The sequence below is a fragment of the Hoplias malabaricus genome, chromosome 16 (genome assembly GCF_029633855.1).
Source record: "Hoplias malabaricus isolate fHopMal1 chromosome 16, fHopMal1.hap1, whole genome shotgun sequence".
Lineage (NCBI taxonomy): Eukaryota > Metazoa > Chordata > Actinopteri > Characiformes > Erythrinidae > Hoplias > Hoplias malabaricus.
In genome coordinates this window covers 11,920,706-11,948,355 of record NC_089815.1, presented here as the reverse complement: position 1 = coordinate 11,948,355, position 27,650 = coordinate 11,920,706, and the positions used below count along the sequence as shown (strand labels likewise).

General features: G+C 34.4%; 1 protein-coding gene across 5 annotated transcripts in view; it reads left to right on the top strand.

The window, feature by feature from the left end:
- The window catches only part of vps13c (vacuolar protein sorting 13 homolog C), a 101,502-nt gene that overhangs the window by 7,076 nt on the left and 66,776 nt on the right, over positions 1-27,650 (top strand). For 3 of the 5 annotated variants that reach the window (XM_066647846.1, XM_066647845.1, XM_066647848.1), the window contains exons 5-31: positions 4,123-4,224; positions 4,599-4,661; positions 5,166-5,234; positions 5,766-5,875; positions 7,282-7,341; positions 7,816-7,875; positions 8,015-8,095; positions 9,889-9,946; positions 10,385-10,512; positions 11,083-11,189; positions 11,758-11,929; positions 12,024-12,086; positions 12,182-12,326; positions 12,809-12,903; positions 14,816-14,958; positions 15,696-15,888; positions 17,842-17,956; positions 18,658-18,794; positions 19,533-19,662; positions 21,131-21,248; positions 21,348-21,477; positions 22,418-22,499; positions 24,386-24,486; positions 25,046-25,199; positions 25,931-26,010; positions 26,120-26,179; positions 27,389-27,539. In XM_066647846.1, the coding sequence (XP_066503943.1) occupies positions 4,123-4,224; positions 4,599-4,661; positions 5,166-5,234; positions 5,766-5,875; positions 7,282-7,341; positions 7,816-7,875; positions 8,015-8,095; positions 9,889-9,946; positions 10,385-10,512; positions 11,083-11,189; positions 11,758-11,929; positions 12,024-12,086; positions 12,182-12,326; positions 12,809-12,903; positions 14,816-14,958; positions 15,696-15,888; positions 17,842-17,956; positions 18,658-18,794; positions 19,533-19,662; positions 21,131-21,248; positions 21,348-21,477; positions 22,418-22,499; positions 24,386-24,486; positions 25,046-25,199; positions 25,931-26,010; positions 26,120-26,179; positions 27,389-27,539 (2,907 nt within the window). The remainder of the gene's footprint in view (positions 1-4,122; positions 4,225-4,598; positions 4,662-5,165; positions 5,235-5,765; positions 5,876-7,281; positions 7,342-7,815; positions 7,876-8,014; positions 8,096-9,888; positions 9,947-10,384; positions 10,513-11,082; positions 11,190-11,757; positions 11,930-12,023; positions 12,087-12,181; positions 12,327-12,808; positions 12,904-14,815; positions 14,959-15,695; positions 15,889-17,841; positions 17,957-18,657; positions 18,795-19,532; positions 19,663-21,130; positions 21,249-21,347; positions 21,478-22,417; positions 22,500-24,385; positions 24,487-25,045; positions 25,200-25,930; positions 26,011-26,119; positions 26,180-27,388; positions 27,540-27,650) is intronic. The other 2 variants (XM_066647847.1, XM_066647849.1) reach the window with 1 other exon arrangement.

The following is a 27,650-nucleotide window of genomic DNA, read 5'->3' as shown; positions in this document are numbered from 1 at the left end:
CATGATTATTTGTGCAGCACCTTAATGCAACACAAAATGCTTCACAAAGTCCTAAAAGTTTAAAAAAACAAATATAAAATAACATAAAAGCTAAATGGTAAAATAACATTAAAATTAAGCAACATGAAACAATAAAATAAATTAACAGTAAAGAGAATACCATTGTAATAAATATTTATTCTTAATAAAAACTCATATGAAGACTAATAAAAAATAATCAAAAGGATTAAATACAGTGTTCTTAGTTGCTTCATAAAATGATGTAATATGTTGCCTGTCTAGTCTCAGTGAGTAAACAATTTCATTCATTTTGGATGCTTTTATGCAAATGCAGGGAAAGTGTTAAAATGGACCACTTAAAAGAATAGCATTCTTCTTTGCACTCAATATAATATTTCTAGAAAGAAATGCTTAAACATGGCATTTAGTATCACACTGTGGCCCAAATTTAGCGATGTGGTCTTTAATGTGTGTTTAATATATATAAGTAACAGATGTTGCTCTATGGGCAAATTAAATATTTTTACAAACTCCATTTCTAGAAAACTTGGGATATGCAATAAAAACAAAACCTGTGATTCAGCATTCGCCAAAGGCTCAGACTTTGAAAGCAGGTGTTGCAAACTTGAGATAATTGGCAACCAATTCAAACAGAAGCTTTTTCAGTCTTTAATCTTCTGCAATATTTAAATTCAGGAAAATGCGTTGGTTAAGGCTGGATCCCAATGTTGGATGAGCGTGACTTTGGAGCCCTCAAATGGTACAGCATTAGAAACTGTCACAATAACAATAAATATAGCCACATGGGCTTGGGAATACTTCAAAAAACTGTCACTTAACTGAGTCCACCACTGCATCAATAAATGCGACCTGAAGCTCTGTTATGCAAGGAGAAAGCTATCCATCAATTCTATGTGGAATCACTAACAAGTTCCATGTTTCCAAGCTCATCTTGGATGGACTAAAGACAGTAGAAATGTGTGCAAAAGAGTCAATGATTCAGCTTGTTTTTATGAAAAAAGAACATTGTGTTATCCGTGCTAATGGCGAAAGAATCAGAAAGGGACCATCCAGATTGTTATCAGCAATAGTTGCAAAAGCCCCTATTGTATTGTATGGTATGGGGTTGCATCAGTGACCGCAGCATGTGTGACTTGCATATGTAAGAAGATTTCATTGATGTGGAGGTAACACTGGGTTTTTAGAAAGACATATTCTGCCATTTTAATGACACATTTCTCAGGGAAATCCATGTTTATTTCAGCCAGAAAATGTCAGGCTTCATTCTGTACATGCTACCAAATTTTGGCTTTGTAGGCTCAGAGGTCATGTGCTTGCCTGGCCTGTCTTAAGTCTCTTATGGAGCATCAGGAAGAGGAGAATTAGGCCATGACATGCAGATGGAATCTTGTGTCAAGCAGGAATTACCAAAAATTCCATTTGCAAATTTTTAACAATTCCTACCCCTAGGTTCCCAAATATTAAGCAGTTTAATGAAAAATTATGTAAGACAGTAGTAAAAATGCCTCTGTCCCTACTTTATTTTGTTGTTCAGTGAAAACACAGGGCACCTATCTTTGTGCTTTGTCTGTTAAATAAAGGTCATTTTTGGAAATGGGGTTTGTAATAAAAACACTATGCTGTAAATAAACATGTAAATGTATAACTCAAAACACATTATAAGCACCCCAATAACTGTAAATGATAACAAATATTTTGTTACATTTTTTTTTACACATTCCAGCTGATTATAAATCATTCCCCACACCTTATGATGGTAAGACATGTGTAAGGTGGCATGCTTTATGGTGGTGGCTGGGGTTCAGAACCTTTTGTTTTGTGATCTAATCCCAAGGCATTTACAGTGTGCTGTTTCTTCTCTGTCTTCCACTTGACATTTTTTTCAAATGGATGGGTTTATTGTTATTATTTCCTGGACCATGCTGTGTCTTCTTGTATTGGTGAATAATTGATCAATCCTGTGTAATGAAGGGTCTAATTTATGAGACATTCTAAGTTCTTTTGTTCATCTACCAATCTAAATATGTGGATTATAAGCAAATCTTAGGTTAACACACTATATGAAATATGTAAATTGATGTATTTGGGTTTTAGTCAAACAACGAATTACAAAAATACAACCTCAGTTTGAAGATGTTTCCACATATAGGGGCTGAACTGTAAATGCAGAACTCAGTTGCACAGAATATGCAATTAATATTTTTTTCCCATTCAGAATAAAGACAAAATATTGTAGTTAATACATTGTTAGATGCTACTAAAATCTGGCATTTCATGTGTTTAGAAAATAATGAACAATTACTGAGCAAGTAGATAAGTATTAGCTTAAATTTTGTTTAGATTTGATCAGCTTTTTTTTTTTTTTTTTTTTTAGCTTTTACTGGACAATTTCATTGCTGTTGCTTTTAGTACTTGATTCAAGAAATATAGAGCATTTTTATCTTTTATAGACCCATAGTCTGTTAAATTAAGAGTTGACTACTGGAAATAGACTTTGTTTTGATACTCTCCTATACATGATCTGTACATACTCTGTACAAAACACCTATCTCTTAATTTGCCCACATTCTTCTACCATTTTTTTCTACATCTGCTCTTTATCTTGAACCATTCACGATAGAGGGGCCAAAAGAATAATTAAAATAAAGAATTGTTTGTAGGAAAACAATGATGAAAAAAAAAATGAAATTGGTCATTGAAATGGAATAAGACAGTTTTATTGTTCTGTAATTGTGTTTTTAAATGCAAATATATAATTAGGCTCAGTATTTGACCCAGGTCTGCAAACTGATGACTCATTCCTTTGCATGTTGAATAACCAGAATAGAGCGTCTCAAGTGACAAAGGAGAATCTGAAAGGTGTGTGTGTGTGTGTGTGTAAGAGTGAAAGCGACAGACAGAGAGAAATCTAGAGAATGAATGAGAGAGAGAGAGAGAGATATAAACAGAGTGTAAGAGTGAATTAGTACACAACTGCAATGACACAAATGCAATTTCCCTCAGGGTTAGATATAATTCGTCTTCAGCATTTTCTTAAGTCTGTGTTATAGGAAGATGTGGCCTATTTGTTGCAAGGGAGTGTACTTAAGTTTTAAGATAAATCTTCGTGCATTTCAGAATTTATTTTTAAATCTGCTGCAAATTGATACTACAATATTGAGAATAGACTATTTCCTAATAATTCCAATATTAACCATATTAATAACCATATGTAGTACTTTGGCAAAGAAATTCACTCACATGTAATCATTCACAATATTATACCTGCTATTATAAACAGTTTTATGGTATTAATGTAATGAGTAGGGTACATGTTTATAATATGTATGTTGATTGGCAATAGTCAGTGTTATGACTGGGTTTAAAAGAGCATCTTAGAAAGCTTTCAGAAAAAAAGATGGGGTGGGATTCACCAGTCTGTAAAATAGCGCAGGGGCGAATTGTGAAACAAACCAAGAATCATGTTTCTGAAATTAAAATAGCCGAGGAATTGGGGATTTCTTCAAATAGTGTTTATAATACAATTATAAATGTCAAAGATTCAGAAGACATCTCCATAAGCAAGGGATAAACCAAATACAAATTTCGGCAAAAAAAAAAACCAAAAAACGTGTGGGTACACACACACACACACACACATATTTTTAATATTTGTAATATTTATAATACTTTTTTTAAATTCTGTGCAGATAAATCACCCCAAAAAAAAAATTAAATACAGGTTGTCATGTAACAATAAGTAAAAAGCCAAGGTGAATACGTTCGCAAGGCACTGTAGTTAGAGCATCACTATTGAAAGAGATGGTGTACTGACTGAGTATAAACTAATTATATTTAATATTCTGCATTCACAGTGAAAGAGTAATATATTTAAATTATAACTATGATGTTTTGGGTATTCCGTTTTTCTGTACTTGATTCTTTCCTTTCTTCATTTCATATACAATTGATTAATCAACTAGTAAATAAAATTCTACTTTTTCAGGGTATGTGGGTGAGGACACTGGTCTGTGAGTGAGTTTATTTATTTGTTTGCTAACTGTGTGTGTATTTTTTGTTTTTGTTTTTTGCTTTTTTTTTTTTTTTTTTTTTTTTGTGGAGCAATTAAATATGATCCGGCTAAAGAAGAACGCGACCTCCAGGAGGTGAAACAGAAGGAGCTTCAGCGAATTGAAGATGCTCTACAGTTGGCAGCTCGCAGAGGTACCTTTACTAGATTTTGCAGAAGATTACTTTAAATTGACTGTCAGTACTTACAAGCCTCTTTTTCTGCACACCAATCACAATCAATATATTTTACAATATAGTAATCCTTAATGCATCCAAAATGGTATCTTTACAGGGGAACATGCACATGTTCACAAATATATATGCAATAAATTATTCTTCTTTTTAAATTTGTGTAATTTTAAAGCATTTCTATTTGTCCAGATAATGTGACTATCTCAGCTCTGTTGTGTAGAGCTTCTAAAATGTTTAAAAGGCCATTTGTCCAGTCATTCATTCTTTAATTCATCCTTGCTTCATTCTGCTAATTACTGTATGTTATTTACTTTGTGCTGCGTGGCTGACTGCAGACTCTCAGGTGGGAGAGTTTGTGTTTAATCTGGAGAGTTATGTATATAAGGATGTCCCACGTGGTACGTACAGAGCCACATTTGTGCAATTATAGAGTTACCGTAGTTTAGAGGATTGCATAATTTCAATATAGATTTTCATGATGAATATATTTTCACATTAATTGAAAATCATTCTTAAAGGAGCAATCAGTCACTTTTACCCCACATCTATAGACCCAAACTATAGACCCATGACATGAAGAATCAAATAGTTTGTAGTCCTTGAATGAAGCCGGTTTAACAAAGCTCCATAAAGTTTAGTGACACAAAAGTTTAGTGACACATTGAAATGTCAGTGGAATGGCTTTTCATGCAAAATAGTCATTGAAGAAAACGACTTATTGCTCCATATAATTTTGTCATGTGATATTACACTCCACTTGTTTTATATATGTGTGCATGTGTGTGTGTGTGCACTTACTGTGTGTTATCTGTTCATCTCTACTCACACATACGAATGTGTGAATGATCGTTCCGTTATGTTTTATTGACTGTTCTCTCTCTCCCAATGCTGCACACTTTAAGATAAAGGACGTAAACATAAAAAACATAAAAAACCCTTTAGGAGATCTAAAAAGCATGACCAGAAACCAGGTGGGTGTTCAGGATTTACTGCTGATGTCCAGCCCTCGTACTTCCCTCAAAAAATGAGGTCTTGGCAAGACAAATCATATTAAATCTAATAAATATATCTACTGTTTCTCATTTTAAAGTTGTTGCAAAAATAACGAAAGTTTTTCCTACACATTGAGGAAATGTATCAAATGAAATTATCTCACAAAATTATATTTGTTTTTTAAATTATGTACGTACTTTTCTTAATTATCAGCTAATGCAATGAAACATTTTACTTAAATAATTGTATTAGTACAAAAATACTCTTGCAAAGACACTATATATATATATCTTTTAGATTTAATATAAAATCATTTTCCAAGACTTAATTTTTTGTAGTGTTCAGCCCAAGTCATTCCTAGTTGCACCTTGTTCAGTGTCCGCACAGTTCCATTTAAATAAGCCAGTAGGAACATGAATGGAATTTTTTATTTATATATATATATATATATATATATATATATATATATATATATATATAATTTTTTATGTAATAAATATCTTTTGTAGAAAAGCCTCAAGAAGAGAAGAAAGACACATTTGCAGAGAAATTGGTCACACAGGTCATCAAAAACCTCCAGATCAAGATCACCAGCATCCACATCAGATATGAGGATGATGTAAGTATTCTGTGTATGAGTTAAAATTAATTAAAATTGTAAAATAGAATAATCTCAAATGTGCTGAAAAACTTAATTGCATTGTTGACTCTGAATGAATTAGTTTACACTCTCCAAAATGTATTCTAAAAGATGTAAAATGATGCAAAAATATGTTTCAATTAATTGTAGAATTATGTGTAGTAAATCGTATTAATTACTAGTTTATTTGCAGGTTTAAAGTAAAGTATACATTTCCCTGTTTAAGATAAATATATTTAGTTGTATATTTGGGATATATTTGTGGGTCTTTCCTAACTAGAAGCTAAATAAAAACAGCAGAAATAAAATAAAGTCAGAAAGCTAATTTATTTTTATAGATTTTATTTTTACGACCTAATAGTGTCAGAAAGCAGGTTGAGGGTCTCTGATCTGAAATTTGATTTGCTTAATATTAGATAAGAATGTTAATTTTAAAGCTGCCATTGTTAATGAAAATATAAGTGATCAGAAAGTTGATGTTTTTTGTTGCAAAACCTGGATTGGACCCAATGAATATTTTACATTAAATGACTCCACAAGCGGAATTTATAATTTTGTACACAGCCTGATATTATTAGGCAAAGGGGGTAGTATAGGTGTAATTTACAATAATGCCATAAACATTAATCAGAAAGTGTTGCACTTTACCCATTTTGAAATTCATTATATTAACAAAACCAATCAGCTTACAGCAACTCATTTTTAATATTTCCGGGTCACCAGGGGCCTATTCAAAATCATTTTCAAGAATTATGTGGCTTTACGCCAAACCTAGCAGTAAGAAGTGATAAAATAATAATTGTAGGAGATTTTAATATTTATTTTGAGAATGTATATGAATACACAATAAAAAAAAACTATTTAATTAATCCTAGACTTGGCCAGGTTTAACATAAATGTAATAGGGCCTATGCGTTATTGTAATTATACTCTTACCATTTAATTCAGAAAACCTTACTATTCTTCCTTAAACCACAGTAATCTCAGATCATTACCATATTCCCTATGAGCTAAATCTCATCAAAAATAAAAAAGTATACCTTACTATTACTGCAAGAAATTCTCAGAAAAGCCATATACAGCATTGCATTTTATTGAAAACCTTCCAGAATTGTCAACTTAATTTTCTCTCTATTGGACCTAGTTGAACTGGACAGACTGTTTGGAAAAAAAACCTTCTGACAATGCAAAAGCCTTAAATTGTAAAACATATTACACAAAAAAGCGTGTCCCGTGGTACAATCACCTAAGACATCATAAAACAGTATGAAATTTTAATAGGATGTGATCCATCCATCCATACATCCCAGCCAAAAAAGAAAAAAACACAATAGCACCAACCTGAGAGGAGAAAAGCAAGTATTAATGGTATGTTTTTATTTCAGGTGACAGACCCTGAGAGGCCTCTTTCCATGGGTGTGACTTTATCTGAACTCAGTTTACAGGTGATATCTCACACAAATATTCACCTTTTAATGTTTAAATACACCATCATTTTTCACTGCACAATTATGCCTTGGCTATTCAAATATTATAGTCCATATTTGTATTTTTATTGGTAGATAATTTTAATTGTTTCAAACATATGTCTTTAAATTGTGCAAAATGACCTGCTAGTTTATGTTTAATAAAACATGCTTTAATATACCATTTTATAGAGGCAGGCAAAACCTTATTCCAGCATAAGTTGGCTTCTTCTCTCAGGCAGATATTAACAATCAAGTTTCTGAAGTAGATTTTTTTGCCTTTGACATTTTTATCACTTATATCTTACTTATTAGCCTATTTATAAGTGGCTTAGACTATAGTCAGGACTGAGAAATAAATTCTGACGGATAATGCTAAGAAACATTTAATAATAATGGAAATGTATAACTCTTTAATTCTTTTATTTTTGTATAATATTACATCATTCCCAGACAACAGATGAGAACTGGAGGGCTTGCATTCTAAATGAAGCTGCCAAGATCATCTACAAGGTAAAACTAATTAAAAAGCTCAAGAAATATGATACATTTTGCATTTTGTATTTTTTTGTTGTACAGTTGCTTGAAAAAGCAAATATAATTTTTTCCTTTTGCTAAATCTTAAGTGTGTACGTGTGTGTGTTTGTTTCAGCTGGGCCGTTTGGAGTGTCTCTGTGCCTACTGGAATGTTAACAGCCCAATTTTCTACAGAGGCTCATGGGAGGAGATAGTGGTAAAATATATATTTTTTCTTGACTTTCTGTGTTTTCTTTCTCACTTAATAAGGCTAATCATTTCTTTATGTTTAAAGTATTTTTACATGAATTATTTCTTGAACAATATATGACATAGAACATTTTATGGTTTGGAAAAAAGATATACAAGGTTTTGTAATATCAGTCTGTATGTGTATTCATAACAACAATGTTCAAATGCAGTGCACTAACTGCTAATAGGTTTTTTGAATAATTTTGGTATTGTAAGTATATTTTGAAAACTTGGGTTAAAAACCCAAAAATCTGATTAGAACAGTTTGCAACATCATATTTAACCATCTAAAAAGTAAAAGGAATTAAGCATTAGTTGCATTTTCCTCTTTCGTTGTAGTATCAAACATAACACAACTATTTGATACATACACTAGTATCTAATGTGTACTACTATGGTAAAAGGACCCTAAAAATGCATGTTGTTAAACATAGTGTTTAATCAGTAAATACATGTTCTTTTAGTAGGTAGCCCTGCACAAAAAACGTCTAGGGGCATACATTATATGTTTTAATATTATGGTAACATAGCATTAAAATAAAGTATATTTGAAGAAAGTATAGTGACGAAAAGTATATGAAGAAACCCTCACCTGCATTGCACAATTTGGTGAGGTTTTTTTCTTTTGTAACACACCCCAATCGGTTTAGGAAGGACTTAGTATTATTGGTGTGGCTCTAGTGGGTGGAAATCATGAAACATCTTGGGAAACATATGTCAAGTTTAAGGTTTCATCTATTGGTTCATAAGTGATGCAGCAGTCTAAGCACTGGCCTCATCATCTGGAGATCGCAGTTGTGATTCCCTGTGATGCCTCTGCCATCCAAGATCAAGAGTCAAGAGAGCATAACTGGTCCTTCATCTAGAGTCAAAAGTAATACAACCAGTTCCAAATTTAGTTATTTAATGATGTAACAGTGACTCATTGTAGCATGGAGAGCTGTTTGTTATACAGTGGGACTAAAAGATTAATAATTTTGTATCATACTTATTTTGCAATCTTTATTAAAGTCTACATCTATATATTAGGCGCAGCAGGTAGTGTCGCAGTCACACAGCTCCAGGGGCCTGGAGGTTGTGGGTTCGATTCCAGCTCCGGGTGACTGTCTGTGAGGAGTTGGTGTGTTCTCCCCGTGTCCGCGTGGGTTTCCCCTGGGTGCTCCGGTTTCCTCCCACAGTCCAAAAACACACGTTGCAGGTGGATTGGCGACTCGAAAGTGTCCGTAGGTGTGAATGTGTGTGTGTGTCTGTGTTGCCCTGTGAAGGACTGGCGTCCCCTCCAGGGTGTATTCCCGCCTTGCGCCCGATGATTCCAGGTAGGCTCTGGACCCCCCGCAACCCTAAATTGGATAAGCGGTTACAGATAATGGATGGATGGATGGATCTATATATATATATATATATATATATATATATATATATATATATATATATACAATAATATTTTAAGTGTGGAATAATGATTGTATTCTTGGTGTGTATGTAAACAGTCAGTGTCTAGTAGTAATGTGTTTGTGGTTTCTTTGTCCAAGTCAGGCCTTTTAAATTTTACTCCCTATTTACTTTAGTCCCTAATATAAGAAGGTGTGTTCATGGGTGATTTGACTTAAATGACTAAATGGCACATTGTTGTACTCACTAATGCATATTAAGTATACTAAACATACTAATGAAATGCTTTCTTCTTTCAAATAGTTTCTATCTGGCATTAACTATTTACATTTTTTTTAACACAGAGTAAAACAATGTGTTTTTCAGGATAAACTGAAAGCAGGAATCAGCACCAAAGATGAGGAACTGAAAGGCTATCAGTATAGTATGTATCTTCCTATTTGGCAACAGCTTGTATTTAATCACTCTGTCAGACAAGCTAATAAATCTGTTATGTGCTATGTCTACACTGAGGAACATGTCAATATACAGATAATACTATTACTGCAATATATAAAATGTATATTTTTATATTCATAAATATGATATATAGTTTAAAATGTGCCAAACATACTTATATTTTTGCACACAGGTTTGGAAATACTGCTCAAAACACTGACATCATTATTTATCGTAATATATTTCAAGTTTACCATTCTAGTGTAATGCTTCAAAAGAAAACCTGTATCTATGTAGATAATGATAAATTCCTATTAAAAAATAATTAGTTTGCCATTTTTTGCCATCATTATTTCTTGTTGAACCCTAACTACCCAGAAAGGTACAATACTTTAAAATGATCTTTAATCATGTTTCATTACAGTTTTCAAGCCCATCTTTGCTTCTGCCAAGATGTGCATAAATCCAAATTCTGAGGTTGAGTTGAAGTCGCCCAAAGCAAAGCTTGCCCTGGAGGTGCAAAATATTGCTATAGAGATGACCAAGCCACAGGTAGTATCCACTGTTTTGATAAGACCTGAAGAACACATTTTTACACCGTCTACTAAGAAATGTCTGCATAGTTCAGTAAAATTTTACAGGAGCAGTGATTAAAGCTGGAGTAGATGATTTTGTAGAAATCAGTAAGTGTAAAGTGTATACATTTGAGTTACAAGTATTGCTCAAAATGGATGGAAATCCATAAGAATATTGGATTTCTAATCATTTAGAATAATGAAAGTGTACATATAGATGAGGCCATATTTTCACAAATGTATGGTATACATTTGAGTTACAAGTATTGCTCAAAATGGATGGAAATCCATAAGAATATTGGATTTCTAATCATTTAGAATAATGAAAGTGTACATATAGATGAGGCCATATTTTCACAAATGTATCTGACTCATTAAAGCAACACTATGTAGTATTTCAACCTAAAAATTACAACTTCAAAGTCTACTTTGTGATGCTTTACTGAACTTTATTAGGAACCTTGTGTTCCCTTACATCACATGCACAATAGACCTTGTTGTTCATTGTTATTATGAAATTGTAATGATTAGAAACATTTTTTTGCAGTACCTGTCAATGGTTGATCTCCTGGAGTCCATAGACTGTATGGTGAAAAATAGCCCCTACAGGAAGTTCAGACCAGATGTCCCTGTCCACAACCATGCCAAGCAGTGGTAGGGACTGAATATCTTATTTCCATTGGTTCTCTGTTTGATAGATTCTGTTGTTCAGTTATTATAATCATCATTATATAGTTATACTCTCAGAAAAAGTTATGGTGGAGGTACATTAATTTTCTTAAAGGTACAAATAGTGTAACTGTACCTTTTTAAAGTTACAACAGTGGTGTTAAAGTAAATTTTTGTTTTCTCAAGGTACATTACAGTCTCTTCTTCAGAAGGAGAGGTGAAAATTTGTAAGATTTCATTATGGAACTGTGTAAAATATAAGAACATAGATCTTGGAGATGAAATGGAGTGTATGAAATCAACTCAATCTAAAAATCTACCAATATGATAAAAATGGTATAGTTATTTTCACTAACTAAAGCTACTGAAATATACCCTTGGGTGTACCACCGCTGTGACAGGATTTCTTACAGTGTACTGTAAAAAATTACTTTCATCATTGTTTGTAATAAAATACAATTTCATGGGTTGCAAAATACCAAGTCACCTAATGCACCGTGTGTTCCATTGATATATCAAGTTCTCTAAGCATTGTTTAATAATTGCATTCCAGGTGGTTGTATGGCATCAACAGTGTGTTGGAGGTGCACATCAGGCGATTTAACCAAATGTGGAGCTGGAACAATATCAGGAAGCATAGGCAGACACTGAAAGCCTATAAAGCTGTGTACAAAGCAAAGCTTACTCAAGGCAAGGCCAGAGAGGACACAGAGAAACAGATTCTGGTATTGAAAGCATAAATATTTAGTGTGAATATGATTATCCATGCTTTCACTGAGGTTTAATACATTTATTACACTGGTATTTTTCATTTGCTAGGAACTGGAAAAGCTTCTAGATGTTTTCAATATCATTCTGGCCAGACAGCAAGCACAGATGGAGGTATGAGAATATTAAAAATGCAATGTTACCGCCACATATCTGGTAGCTGGATTTACTATTAGCTCTCTCTCTCGCTCTTTCATGTTTCCTCTCAGGTGGTTCGATCAGGTCAAAAGCTTATTGCTAAGAAGGCAGCAGCACAAAAACAGGCAGGAGGTGGAGGGGGATTCTTCAGTAGCTTCTTTGGCAGAAAAGAAGGAAAGAAAAAAGAACAGGAAGAGGAGGACAAAGAGCTAGAGAGTATGTCCATTTATTTACAATTTCTTAATATATCTCTATTTTTCTGTCACTGCTTTAATTACGTTGTTGTATTAAAGTATTTGACAGTCATAATTTCTTCCAAAAAGTAGCAAACCATATTTATGACTACCTGTGTATTACAATGTACATGAAGTGAGAGAGATGAATATTCAAATTGCTCTCTAGGCTGTGTGTGAACCAGTTTACGCTTCATAAATCAGGCCTTACACACTGGGTCAACAAAATACAAAAAGTATGACTGGGTACTAGCTGTAAGTAAAATGGCCAATTTATATAAAAAAAAAATGTGAAGAAGTATCACTGAAAATTTGATTACTCTTTTAATACTAAGAGTGCTACTGTGGAACAAATACATAGAACACATTATTATTATCATAAATGGGCTCCTTCCTTAAATAGTGTATGAATAATTATGAATGTAAATATTCATATTAACTCTCTGTGTGTGATTTTGTGTAAAGGTATAGATGCTATCATGACCACTGATGAGAAAACCAAGTTATTCACAGCAATCGGCTACAGCGAGAGCTCTCACAACCTGGCCTTACCGAAAAACGTTTGTATTGCACATGCACATTTCCACCACAACCATGACTTTGAATGTCCTGTTTTGCACAGCCACACCCTGTGCTATTTAATATTGTCCTAACTGGAACACATTTTAGTTAACTGTTCATGATCCGATTTGGGCGGCACGGTGGCGCAGCAGGTAGTGTCGCAGTCACACAGCTCCAGGGACCTGGAGGTTGTGGGTTCGATTCCCACTCCGGGTGTCTGTGAGGAGTTGGTGTGTTCTCCCCGTGTCCGCGTGGGAGCTTCCCGTGTCCTCCGGGTGCTCCGGTTTCCTCCCACAGTCCAAAAACACACATTGCAGGTGGATTGGCGACTCAAAAGTGTCTGTGTGTGTGAGTGAATGTGTGTGTGTGTGTCTGTGCCAATGATTCCAGGTAGGCTCTGGACCCACCGCGACCCTGAATTGGATAAGCGGTTACAGATAATAAATGAATGAATGATCAGATTTTGTGTTTGAACACTTTTATTACTATTATTATTTATTGTTATCATTATGTTTTTTGTTTAAATATGGGTCAAAATGAATTTAAAAATAGCTGCCTTCTGCATTTATTGCATTTTGTTTTAGTAGTTATTCACATACAAATCCTATTTCTGGAGAAGTAAACAATATGTGGTGTGATTTTTATTTATTTATTTATTTAATTTTTAGTTTGTACCTTTATTTGTCTGACAAATATATGAACATGTCTATGGTTTTATTGACCAACTTCATTGTACTTCATAAATTTAAACAAATTTAGAATTTGATGCCTGCAACACATTCATAAAGAGTGGGGACAGAGGCAGATTTACCTCTGTGAAAGAATTTTACTATTCAACACTCCATTGTCGCTGATTTTCCTCTTTGTGTCATGTTATAGGAGACAGATCTGGATTCTAGACAGTCCAGTAGCACACACCCTCAGTATCGATGTAGCCATGCTGTGGTAGCATGTGCAGATTGATGCCTGGCATTGGACGTCACAGGAAAATGTGCGGCCTTGATGGCAGAATGTCTCTTTAAAATCCCAACATACACCTCAACATCAATAGTACTTTCATATAATTTCAAGTCACTAATGCCATTAGCACTATTGCACCTCCTTACTATGAGAGATTCTGCACCTATTGCTGACAACAGTCTGGGTTGTCCCTGTCCTCTGAACTCTCAGAGCATTTTCCTGAAAAAAATCTGAAACATAAATTCATATGACAAAGCACTTTTCCACTCTCTTCTTGACCATCTGCTATGAGCATCTCCTTGCTTAATAGAGTCAGGTTTTCAGGTTGCATTTCCTGATACAGGGGGAGAGTGGGACTATAGTATTTGAAAGTGTTTGTTTTTCTAAAGTACTCCCAATCCCATGTGGCTATGTATATACTAGTGCTAAGACATTTTCTAATGCAGCACTGTCTGAGGGCTCAAAGGTCATTCACATTCAATAGTGATTTCTGGCCTTGCCCTACATGTACTGATTCCCTGGTCTTTTCACAATTGTATTTATGATATATGCTGAAACTTTAACAAATTAATTTAGCAGAATTACATTGTAAAATTATTATTTTGATTTTTTTGTCTCATATGAAGTTCGACACAAAGTGTTGAGCCAATACCTCTTTTTGCAAAGAGTTGGCATGAGTTTTAGTTGAATGCTATTTTTATATTTACTTTCTTGGTTTGGAATGTTTCAACTTAAATATTCTATACTTTTCAGTCTTGTTTTATCCTGTCCCAGCTTTTTTGAATGTGTTGCAGGCCTTAATTCAAAATTTGTTTATAAATATATTTGTTTAAATTCCAAGAGAATTTTTACAAACATTTTACATGTATATATGTTTATGACCTAGTAACCATTTATGTTGAATTAATTGGTATTTCATCCTGTCATACTTTCAAATATGTGTTTGTACAGTATGTAGCAGTGATTGTGAATTTTAAGCTGTTGCGGACATCAGTGACCATCAGAGAAGAAGCTAACATTCCAGAGATCCTCAAAGTACAGATGATTGACCTCAGCACCACAGTTTCTCAAAGACCCGGAGCACAGGCAATAAAGTACGCACACAATCTCCGTTTAAATGAATTAGACATATGATGCTTACATGCACATTTTATCAGGAACATTTATCAAGTGCCTTTTTTTTGCCATATGAATTTACATTGAACTTAGATCCTACAAGATGCTGGACCCGTTTGTTTGGGAACCAAACAGTGATGATGTGTGTCTTAGGAAATGAGAAGTGAGCCTTGCATAAATGCATTTTTTACAATAACTGAAATGGGTTTAGCATCATCATGGGGGAGTTAATGAACAACACTCTCTCTTCCCTTAGTCCACACTTGAGGATTTCTTGAGCAAGGCACCTAAGCCCCAAATGCTCCCCTGGGGACAAGGGTGTCTGCCCACTGCTCTGATAGTGTGTGTTTGCTGCCCCTATTCACTAGTGTGTGTATTCACTGTTACTGTTACTGGTACAAATTTCAATTTAACGTTGTTTCCATTACAACATATAGCAATGATGTACACACTAAGCTGGCAAATGTGTATAAACATCTTTAAAATCTATTTCTGAACATATATCCTCACTGTCTGAAAATGACCTCATAGCTCCCAGAGGGTAATTCAACAGTTTTGTGTCATATCTATTGCTCCTTTCAGTCTGACACTCTCATATAATCAGATAGTGTGTAAATACAGTCAAAAAAAGGAGCTGCATTAGTGAGATACTTTAGTGAGACTAGAGCATTGTATTTTGCCTTATATGTTTTTGTCCTTGTATGTCTGCTTTCAGAGTAGAGGCAAGTTTGGAGCACTGGTATGTGACAGGACTGCAGCAGCAGGGTGTTGTGCCTTCTTTAATTGCAACAGTGGGGGACTCTAGCTCCTCTCTGCTCAATGTCCTGTTTGAAATCAACCCAGAGGACAGCAATGCTGACCAGCTCCTCAGAGTCCACTCTCAACCTGTGGAGATTATCTATGATGCTGTGAGTTACATTCGTGCACACACCGGTTAATATCTTTTTAGTTACAGGAAGATTAAGGCATGTACAATCATGTAAAATGTTTTACTACAATGTCTTAGAATTATAAGGTATAATGTTGCCTACAATGTACATTTACTGATCATTTTACCATGTAAATTCATGTTATCAAGCTTGGTTTTAATAACAAATTATTAATCAGTATATTATCAAGAATGAAACAAATACTAGTGAGCCACCGTTTGGCTGGGTATATAAAGTTTTCTGAAGATTTTCTTTCTAAAATTTTGAGTGTAGAGAGATGCCATGGTGTGGGATATGTTTCAGCTGCTGGAACTTGTAGCAACTACACTGTGAATAATAATGCTTTGATTAGACTACTGGAATATTGCAAAAATGCTTTGCAGTGTAGGAGAATATTTCAGAATGTCTTTGGGGTACAGAGAAATATTGCAGAATTGCTTGGAGAAATCTTTGCATAACTTTAGTATAAAACAGTATTGATAAACCTTTTAACACACAGGAGAATATTGCAAAAAATATCTCTACAGAAATGTCTTTAGAATTATTACAAATATTTTTTTTCTCTTTGTATCCTTATATTAATTAGCACAGGTGCACCATATTAATCCCTAATTAGACCTCAGTATCACAATTTCCCTAAATTCCTTTGCTGTTTTAGTAAACCAAGTGATTCTCTTTGCACACAGTAGCTTTTGGTGTCACAGTTATTAAGCAAAGCTTAAAGTGGGCAATAAAAGAGATCTTACAGCAGAAGGAAAACATGGTAGCAAAATCTGTATCTGAAAACACTTCAACAGTAGAGCTATCCAAGTTAATTCAACATGATCAGCAGAATAATGGAGATGGGAAAAAAAGAAACTTAAGGAAGTTTCAGAACCTTAAACTTCAAACTTGGGCTCTCAGAAGAAAGAATGAAATATTTTAAGCCTGTGGACTGGGAGTAATAAATAAAAAAGATAACTTGGTATAAAGTTTAAAATGATATAACAAAAACATCCAAGATGATATCAAAGCCACGTGTAACAAAAAATAATCATAGCAAAAAAGAGGATAAATTGGACTAAAAATACATGAAAACTAACTTCTCAAAGGAACTGGTGATTAGATGGATGGCTAGAGGCTGGATTGGGAATGGCCGTTCTGCTCCACTGTGACCCTGGCATCAACAAAGTGATGGTGGTGTCATGTTCTTGGCTGGTATCATCAATTATGAACTTACTCTCCATTAGTGGGTTCAAGATGAAGTTAAACTGAATACAGAATGCATCTTCTTGGAGCAGCAGTTCTTACAATGATGGAATAGTGAAAGTGCTAGAGTACGGAAACCACCCATGTTCGTGCAAGAATTGTTGAAGACATTGCTGATAACCAGGCTATGGAATGGCATGCTTCCTCAGCTGAATTAAACCATACTGAAAATTGATGGGCCCATCATGTACCCAGTGATTCCGGGTAGGCTCTTGACCCACCGTCACCCTGAACTGGAAAAGTGGTTATAGACAGTGGTTATAGATTAATCATTGAAAATTTAAGGGCAGTTCTGAAGCAGCAAGTTTATTTAGGTTTACATCAGTACCAGCCCACAGATGCTGTCTGGGTGGTAGTGATACTGCAAACAATATCAGTAAAGGCACAAAAAAAAAAAAAAAAACTCACCATTTCATCTTGTGTGTTGTGAATAAAAATAAAACAATATAATAAACTGTGGCTGAAATCAAACAAATAAAAATGATCAAAATAACATAAAAGGTTAAATTTTTTGTGACAAAATTAACATGACATTTGAAAAACAACTGGCACTTGTGTAATAATTCTGAACACATTTTATTTATACATAATTTCATACATTAAATTTAATTTTCAGAACAAAATTTCAGAATCACATGACATAATTCCTATGTAATTGAGTTTTTGTGCATTTTGTTTTTGTAGCTGACAGTAAACAGCTTGGTAGAGTTTTTTAAGACGGGAAAAGGAGTGGACTTAGAGGTGATCACCTCAGCCACACTCAGCAAACTGGAGGAGATAAAGGAGAAGACAGCTACGGGTAACATATAAAAATAAAAAATAGTAATTATATTATTGTTGGGACAGCGTCATGTTAACCACTGTCTTACATGACATCTTTTAATGGTACTTTTAAACAGTTTGGGAACTGAGGATAAATATTGCTAAATATATATAGTGGAATTAATATAGTGGAATTTTACACATTTTCTTTAACACATATTCTCCTGGGTATATTGCCCCTGTCCCAACTGTTTAGAGTGTTTTGCAGGCAGTTAGTATTAAATTAGCTTATATTCACACAACACAAATTAAGTTGGTAAATGAAAACACAGCAAAGTGTTTCTTTATAAATTCCCAAAGGGAATTTTACAAAATTAACGCATTTTCCCAACCCAACTTTTCTAGATATGGGGTATATATACTTCATCATATTTTATTAAGTAATAATATTTGTTATATGTTGTATATCCATATTTTTATTGTATTTTAAATTATATATTGTCAAATATAATGATGAACAGACAATTAGATATGGTCCTATTTCTGGATCAGTAAAGTATCTGGCTATCTGTCTATTTATATAATAATAATTATAATACATTTAACCTTTTGAAGTTTTTACTTTAACTTCCATCAAAAGATATGAGGTACAAACTGTATTCTGTCAGATTTATAAATTCATAACATCAAGCATGTGCTTCATTCACCATATTCTATATATTTTTTTCTTCATTTTAGGTCTGTCTCACATTATTGAAACACGTAAGGTTCTGGATCTGAGGATTGATCTGAAACCCTCCTACTTGCTGGTGCCAAAATCAGGCTTCTATCACAACACATCTGACCTAATGATTGTAGACTTTGGTAGCCTACAGGTGATTATTAACGAAATCCAAACACATATATTACAATGTGTACTTCATGACTCATTGATAAGTGTCTAAATGCCTCCAACCACTCAAAGAATTATTAATTCAGCTTGTGCTAGTTCTAGAAACTTTATGGATGACACAAAAAGACTTCAAAGTTTAAAACCTAGATATCAAGATAATCATAATCAACATTTCCTGTGATGGCTTTTACTGTAGGAAGGGTTGTTTTTCAGCATTTGCTATTTTTTTAAACATCATTCAGTCAATAACCACTTTTATTTTAAATGCTTATTTTTAAAAACCCTCTAGTTGTATTAGTGACCAACTAACATACAGAACGTTGTCCAGAATTACATTTACACAGACCAATTTTGGTTAAAAAACGACCATGTTCTAAGGTTCTGGACAGCGACTATTTGTCAGGCATGGAACAGAGAGTGAAGCTAGAACTATTTTTTTTCAGCTGTACCATGATAAACAAATGCAACTTTTTTGAGATGATTTTACTGTATGAATTCAGGCTGGTTGAGGCTGGTTTTAGATGATTAGAAAAGCCAGATATTGCAATACCTGTTTTATTTACACTGGACCCTAACCCTATAGCTTGAACTGGTAGTTAGCATGCTAATCTAAAAATATCCTGTTCTTAAAAAAAAGAAATACAGAACACAACTACAATAAATAAATTTGCTCACAATGTGTATATTTATGCATAGCTGTATCCATGTGTGTGTTTTCCAGCTGAACAGTGTTGACCAGGGAAGTCACCAGCAAGCTTCTAGTTTCTCATCATTGGAAGAGATAATGGACAGGGCATATGAACGGTTTTCCCTGGAGCTCCGCAGTGTTCAATTGCTTTACAGCAAGTCAGGTATTAGCCACTGAATCCAACACAAATCCCTGTTGGATGTAATAATGTCTACACCTGGTTTGATTTTCTAGAGAAGAGAATACTTTACTTCCTACCATCCAAATTTAGCAATACAATTATAAAAATTTTCAGTTTTTCTTAGAGATCGATGATCAGTCATTGGAGAAAATGACATTTGAAGTTTTGTTCCATTTGGGCATTTCTGTAAGTGTAATAAAAACCGTCTGATACACCATTAGGTTCAATAAATCAATGTACTTGAATTGTATACTCAAAAATACTGTGTTTTGATTAGAGCATTGAGGATCTACAGACATCATAAATACATATCTAGACCAGTTTCAGACAGATTGTAAACAATAATCAATGTATTGTTACTGCATCAACTGCAGTTTGATGACTATCTTTGCTTGGGCAGATTTTCCCCTCATAAAGGTGTTTATGCTATCGATTTGAAATTTAAATCATGAATTAAAAAAAAAAATGACTTGAATAGCAATATTATATTAAAAATGATTGTGCTTGGGTCGCACTACCCTCTACAGCTATAACAGCATGCACTCTTCTGGGAAGGCTTTCCCATTCATCTTCAAGAGCTTTTATGAGCTCAGACACTGATGTTAAATGAGAGGGTCTGGCTTGCTATCTCCATTCAGATTCATCCCAAAGATGTTTGATGGGGTTGAAGTCATTGCTCTGTGTGGGCTAGTCAAGTTCTTCCACACCAAACTAACCCAACCATGCCTTTAAGAACCTTGCTTTGTGCACTGGGGCACAGTCATGCAAGAACAGAAAAGGGCCCAAACTGTTCCCACAAAGTTGGAAGCATATACTGGAACTAAGTGGTGGAGGCCAACCTCTAGAAACATTTATAGCAATAATATAATTATTGCTTCTTTACTAAACTTTAAGGTTGGAATGATGTGATCAGGAAGAACGTTCTTCTGGCATTCAACAAACTCAGACTTGTGCACTGGAATTTCAGATAGAACATGTTTCCTCTGATCCAGTCCAGTGGCAGTGTATTTTGTGCTTGGTGATGTAAAGATTTCTATCCAGTTTAAGTAGGACAAACACACCCTGGAGGGGGTGCCTGTCCTTCGCAGGGCGACACACTCACACATTCACACCTATGGACACTTTTGCATCGCCAGTCCACCTACCAACGTGTGTTTTTGGACCATGGGAGAAAACTGGAGCACCCAGAGGACATCCTCGCATACATTCACCTGGAGCGGGACTTGAACCCACATCCTCCAGGTCCCTGGAACTGTGTGACTGTGACACTACCTGCTGCGCCACCATGCTGCCCCTAATTTTTTCTAGTCTATGTTAATTTAATATCTTTGATGTTCACAAGAAGTCAGTTGCATAATAGTGCATTATAAGCATCTTCATAAATTATATATTTTGCATTGTTTCCACAGTACTTCTAATGTTTTCTTATTAATTTTTTTATTCTTCCCAGGTGAAGCATGGAAAAGTGCACTACGGCAGGGTTCTTCCATCCAGCACATTCTGCAGCCGATGGACTTCACCTTACAGCTCGCCAAGTGTATGGTGGAGAAAGATGCACGTATGCCCAGGTTTGTTTTTCTTTCCTTTTCTCTCTCTCTCTCTCTCTCTCTCTCTCTGTCTCTCTCTCTCTGTGTGTTTTTCTAAGCTCTTCTGTTTTGTTTCTATAGGTTTAAGGTGTCTGGTGAGCTGCCATTGCTTCATGTAAAAATTTCAGATCAGAAGATTCAGGGGGTGGTTGAGCTGGTGGACAGTATTCCTCTTCCACACACTACTCCTCCTTCCACCCCCACCCAGAAGGTCAGAAGGTTATATATAAATTATATATAACACTTACTTTATTATGCATATGTTACATTTTTTTTTATATTTCGTTGGAAAATATGATCACAGACATATTGGATATTATGTGTCCAAGCAATGGTATTTGCATAGTATAAAGTATAATATAGTAATGCCTAGTTAATATAAATGTAATACAAATTTAAAATTTAATATGAATATGTTTATATATAAATATAAACAAATATATAAATATATATAAACAACTGAATATGTTTATATATAAATGTTTAGAACATTGTTTTGAAATTTTTCTTAAGTATTTTTGGTTTTGATTTTGTAAAAAATAAACCCATAATAGAAAAACCTTAGATTCTCGGATATCTTGTGACATTGGTATTGAAACTGTTATCAAATATTGCACATTCTGTATTATTTAGGTAGGAAATTTCAGTAATTTCTCAGAATTCTAACAGGACATTTTTTGAAGATTATTTGAAGAGTTATTTTGTATACTGCAGCAGTCTGTGATATCAGTACTGCACATTTTGAAGCCTAATAACAATATTGTGTAACAATATGTAGAAATTTAAAAACATTCTCATCAGTTTAAATGATACAATTGAAAATATACATAACTTTTAGACATTTCCTTGAAGTTGTTACCAGTGATTCAAGTCTGAAACTGAAGCTGCTCAATAATTGTGATGTAACAGCAGATTATGTGTCCATTTTGTGCTGAAGAAACAGCTTTAGCAGTGCACTTGGGCACTCTCTCTTTCTTTAATGAGCTCAGTGCTGCATTCCATTAGGTATGGAATTAGGCTAATACCCACAGTCACAACATTCCAATTAGGACCCTTCAAAGCGCAAAGTAGTGGTTTACTCAACTTGAATAGACATGCTGCAGTAGCAACATTTTATTTTGTGTGTGTGTGTGTGTGTTTTGCTCACCCAGGCACTACCATTGGCAGACTCCAGGCCCCGGGTCCTGACTCTGAGTTTAGATCCATCAGCTCTTCCTTATTCCATGGAGTCAGGTTAGACAATGTACTCTCAATGTACTTTTCACTATGAGTGTGCCCAGAAACCTTATAAGTTTTTTTTCTTTTTGCGACTGATCCCCCTGCTCTCCTCCATGACCCAAATACAGTTGTAGGCATCTTGCCAATTGTGCAAATACTTGAGTAGATGAAAGAGGCTGTCACAAGCTTCCTACAAGTCGGCCTCTAGTTGAAGACTGTCTACAGAAAAACTGTACATGACAACATGAGAACATCTCTGATTCAAATGCTGTGCTCTGCTTGTATTTAAAATGTATTTAATCTGCCAAATTTAAAAAGATGTCATTGGCTGTGACTGAAATGGCTCTCTATTTAAATTTTAGGGCCCTACTGAGTAAATTGCCATTTTTCTTGGAGTGTCAGATCAGAACTGAAATATGCAAAAAAAAAAATAATTTATTGAAATAATGCAGAAGCATTTTATCTATATAGCGGGTGAGAAAACACATCAACAATTGTAAATTGTAAGTAAATATATTTTTAAAGATGCTATTGACATGCAATTCTCACCAGATGTCGGTTACAATCCATCGAAACCACACATGCAAAGAAATCAAACCGTTGATGTCCATAAATTAAGTTATATGTAATAATGAGAAATGACACAGGGAAAAAGTATTGAACATAAGAACAAGAGGTGCAAAAAGCCATGGAAAATAATGACACCAGCTGAAATCTATCAGTAATTAAAAAGCAATCTGCCACTTAGTGCAAATGAATGTCAGCTGGTTCAATTGATGGCCTATAAAAAGGTGCTTAATTATCAAAGTGCCACACAGGAAACATCTCACGATGGGAAAAAACAGTGAGCACGCTCAAGACCTTTGCAACCTTATTGTTGCAAAACATACTGATGCCATTGGTTACAGAAGAGTTTATAAACTACTGAAGGTTCCAGTGAGCCCCATTGGGGCCATAATCTGGAAGTAGAAAGAACATCATTTCACCATAAACTGGCCATTACCAGAGGAATGAAAAGAATTATCAGTAGTGGTCCAAGAGCCAAGGACCACTTGTGGAGAGCTACAGAAAGACCTGGAATCAGCAGGTACAAATGTTTCAAAGAAAACAAAAATTAACGCCATGGTCTGTATGCATGCTCACCACACAAGACACCATTGCTGAATAAAAAGCATTTAGACAAGCCTGTGGAGAATATAGTCTGGTCAGATGAGACCAAAATTTAAATCTTTAGATACCATAATACACACCGTGTTTGGAGGTAAAAAGGCACTGCATATCACCCCCAAAAACACCATACCAACAGTGAAGTTTGGAGGTTGGAACATTATGGTGTGGGGCTGTTCAGTAAACGGCACTGGCACGCTTCATATAACTGAAGGAAGGATGAATGGACAAATTTATCAAGACATTCTTGATTAAAAAAAGCTGCTGCCATCTATGGTCCAGCCAATCACCTGAGCTGAATCCAATTGAATGTCAATGGAAGGAACTAAAGCTCATAGTTCATTGAAGGAGCACATTGAAACCTTCAGGATATGAGGAGTGTTTGTGTTGAAGATTGGGCCAAAATCACAACTGAGCAATGCATCTGACAAGTTTTTCCAAACAGGAGGTCATCACCAGCAAAGGCTTTTACATGTAGTATTAAATACATTGCAGTAAGCATGTTCAATACTTTTTCCCTGTGTCATTTCCCATTATTACTCATAACTTAATTTACAGACATCTATGGTTTGATTTCTTTGCATGTGTAGATTGGATGAGTTGTTACTGACATCTGGTGAGAATTTTATGTCAGTAGTACCTTTAGAAATATATTGACTTAGAAAATAAGTGACATGTTCATTACTTATTTCACTGTTATTTTTTTGTGTGTCTGTGTGTGTGTGTGTGTGTAGACTCTGAGGAAGACACCAGTGAAAGGTCACTAGATGAAGAAGCTCAGAGATCAGCTTTTGAAGAGCTAACCAACATTCAGTTTAAATTTGAAGTCAAAATGGTAAGCTGCTTATTCCGCTCACATTTTCTTGCTTTTTAATGTAGTGCTTAAATTTTATATTCCACTGATTTCACATTTAGTAAGGAATAACTCTCTGAAAATAATTAAGAATATATATGTATTTCTGTTTTAACATTTTTATTCAAACATAGCTACATAGTGGGTGTTGACTGCTTTGAGTTGTATTTTGACCCACTTTGACTTTGGTATTTTGACTGTTGAATATAAAGTATTCATCTTTTATTGATGTTTTGAAAAAAAAAAAAACAGTTCTAGAATGCTCTTTAGCACTCCTGACCAGATACAGTCTACTTTAAACAAAATCTTGGTTTGTAAAACAAAGTGAAAATGACACTTGCGTATCAACTGTGGTGGTACCAGGCTATAAAAATCATGAATCCCTATAAAAATATAACATTTTTAATGTTTTATGGATGGTATTGAGACTGATAATTTAAAAACCAATTTGTAAACACAAGTGAGTATTTCAAGTGTTTAAAATGCTATTTGCCATGCAATGTTTTTTTGTATGTGTGTATTGATGTATATGTGTGTTTAGGTGCTCTTGGAGCTCACACGTCAAGCTGCTCAGGAAGACAAAGTGTTGGCTTTGAATGTTTCTCAGTTGGGTGCTGAAGGCAGGCTGAGGACACATGATGTCACTGTGACATCATACCTACGCAAGGTCAGCTTGGACTACTGCGAGATCAGAGGTACACATGAACATAAATGAAGGCATTTAATCTACATAGCATTGCTGTCATAACAAAACATATATCACTTTCATTTTTTACTTAATGCAAAAAATGACTTTATATTGTGTCAAAGTTTCAGTATGAATGGAGGAATAGAAATGATCCAAGAATATGGATAAAATTTTTTTTATCTTTAATCTGTAGTTTCAAAGGGTTGATTCATAGTGTTGCCATTTTTAAGGCCCCAGATATAAAATCTAAATATGTGATTCTGATAAACAGACTTATGGCTTTAATTGATGACTGGAAGAGGAAGATTCTTCTTTCTCCAAAAATTTGACCATTTTTGAGTTTTTATTATTTATCTAAGACGTATGCTGATTTTAAAGCATGTATGGTCTTAGGCACTCGCCGGTTTTCAGTAAAAGGACTCTTTTCCTTTATACCAAAGCATGTTTGAATCACCTTAAATTTTTAATTTACATTAAAAGCATATTTTTTTTAATTATTTAAAAAAATATATAAAAAGATAAATTACACGTGATGCAATTTTTGATAAAGTGAAAAAATGTACATTTACATGCATTTTAAATCAGTGATTTCTGAAATGTTTGTCATATTTGGTTCAGCTGTGTTCACGTGATGTTTGCACAGATGTTGTTATAGAATACTACAATTAAATTCCATCACTGTTTACTTTTTTGTTATGTTGTGTCTGTGACATGCGCGGTTGTCTGTGCAATTTTCAGATGCACAGAATCAGCCACTTCATCTGATTAGCTCATCAGACAAACATGGATCTGATCTGCTGAAAGTGGAATACATTAAAGTAAGCACACAATTCTTACTGATTAAAAACTATTTTATGTTTTAAAGTAGTTTATGGTAAACACTCGTGTGTGTGTGTGTGTGTGTGTGTGTTATTTACTGTCACTCAGGCTGATGTGAACGGACCCAGCTTCCAGACTTTGTTTGACAACACTGAGCAGATGCTAAAGGTAAACTGCTACATTTACATTTATGCATTTGGCAGACGCTTTTATCCAAAGCGACTTACAAAAGAGGATCTAACATTCAAACTACAGCACAATTTATACAAAATACCTTCCATTAAGTGCAATATGCCAGGAAGTAATAAGTGCATTAAAGAAAGACATTCAGTGCAAGAGATACATCATGGTTAAATTGTGAAAAATGTGAGACTATTAATACTTTTCAAATTGGTTAACCCAGGGGTCGGCAACCCGCAGCTCCAGAGCCACATGCAGCTCTTTGATCCCTGTGATGCGGCACAGCTTTTGAAAATAATTACTGAGTATTTAATTAAAATGTATATTATTTTAGTTCGTTCATTTTCAAATTCAATGTAATTATATGAAGATTATGGTGATCTTGTAACATCTAAAATATTTTAATATTTAAAATATTTTGTCGTTCTTAATACACGTCACAACTTCCAATGTGCGACACCCGCCAGTAAAATAATGACGCCACGCAGAGAGAGGACAGCATTTTTGCTTGCTGCCAGTCAATAATTTAAGTTCGGCGTTTTTTTTCCCCATTACTACAAGGACTCAAATAGACATTGAGTATTTTACTTAACCGTTAAAAATGTTTTGTTGCATGCAGAGATGTTATTTCATTTTTCTGCAGTCGTTCATTAATTTCATAAATGTAACACAGTATAGTTTGTTTATACAAAGCTCAAAGGCAAAAAAAAAATCTGTTATATGCAGTGTTTTTTCATGTAAAATTTCAAAAGGGTTTTGTGGCTTCCAGTGTTTTCTTTACTGTGTGAAACGGGTCCAAATGGCTCTTTGAGTGGTAAAGGTTGCCGACCCCTGGGTTAACCGGTCAAATGTCTTAATTACTTGTTCACTACTTGTTAGTTAATAAATATTAATTCTGGAAAAAGTAATCAAAATCTTGATAAACACTTTCACTAAAGTTTATAATTTGTTAGCTGGCTGGAAGAACTCAAGTGTTAATGAGCTAAACCTAGTAAAGGATGGTGACTACAAATTATGGGCATTTTCAAGGAGAGGTAGCTTTATATAAAAATGCTCATGTAGTCTTATATTATTGTCCAGTACTGCACAATTAAGCTCAAACAGGGATGAAGGGTTCGAGCTTAATATTAATGTTGGCTGTATGTTGATAAATTATGTTCATGCACATTTTGTAAAAATTTGGTTTGTATTTAACAGGTAGAGTTTTCTTCGCTGGATTTTCTGCTGCACACAAAGGCATTGCTGTCCACCATTAACTACTTGAACGCAGCATTGCCTCAGGAGCTCACAGCTTCTAAAGAGAGAGACACAAAGAGACAAGCCGAAAGAGCAGTAGCTGGGAAGACAGGTAAACAAACACACATGGTGCCACATGGACTCAGATATTTATGTCCCATCAAATTCTAAAATGTGTTTAAACAGCTTTGTAATTTAAAGGAGCTATCAATTGTTTTACCAC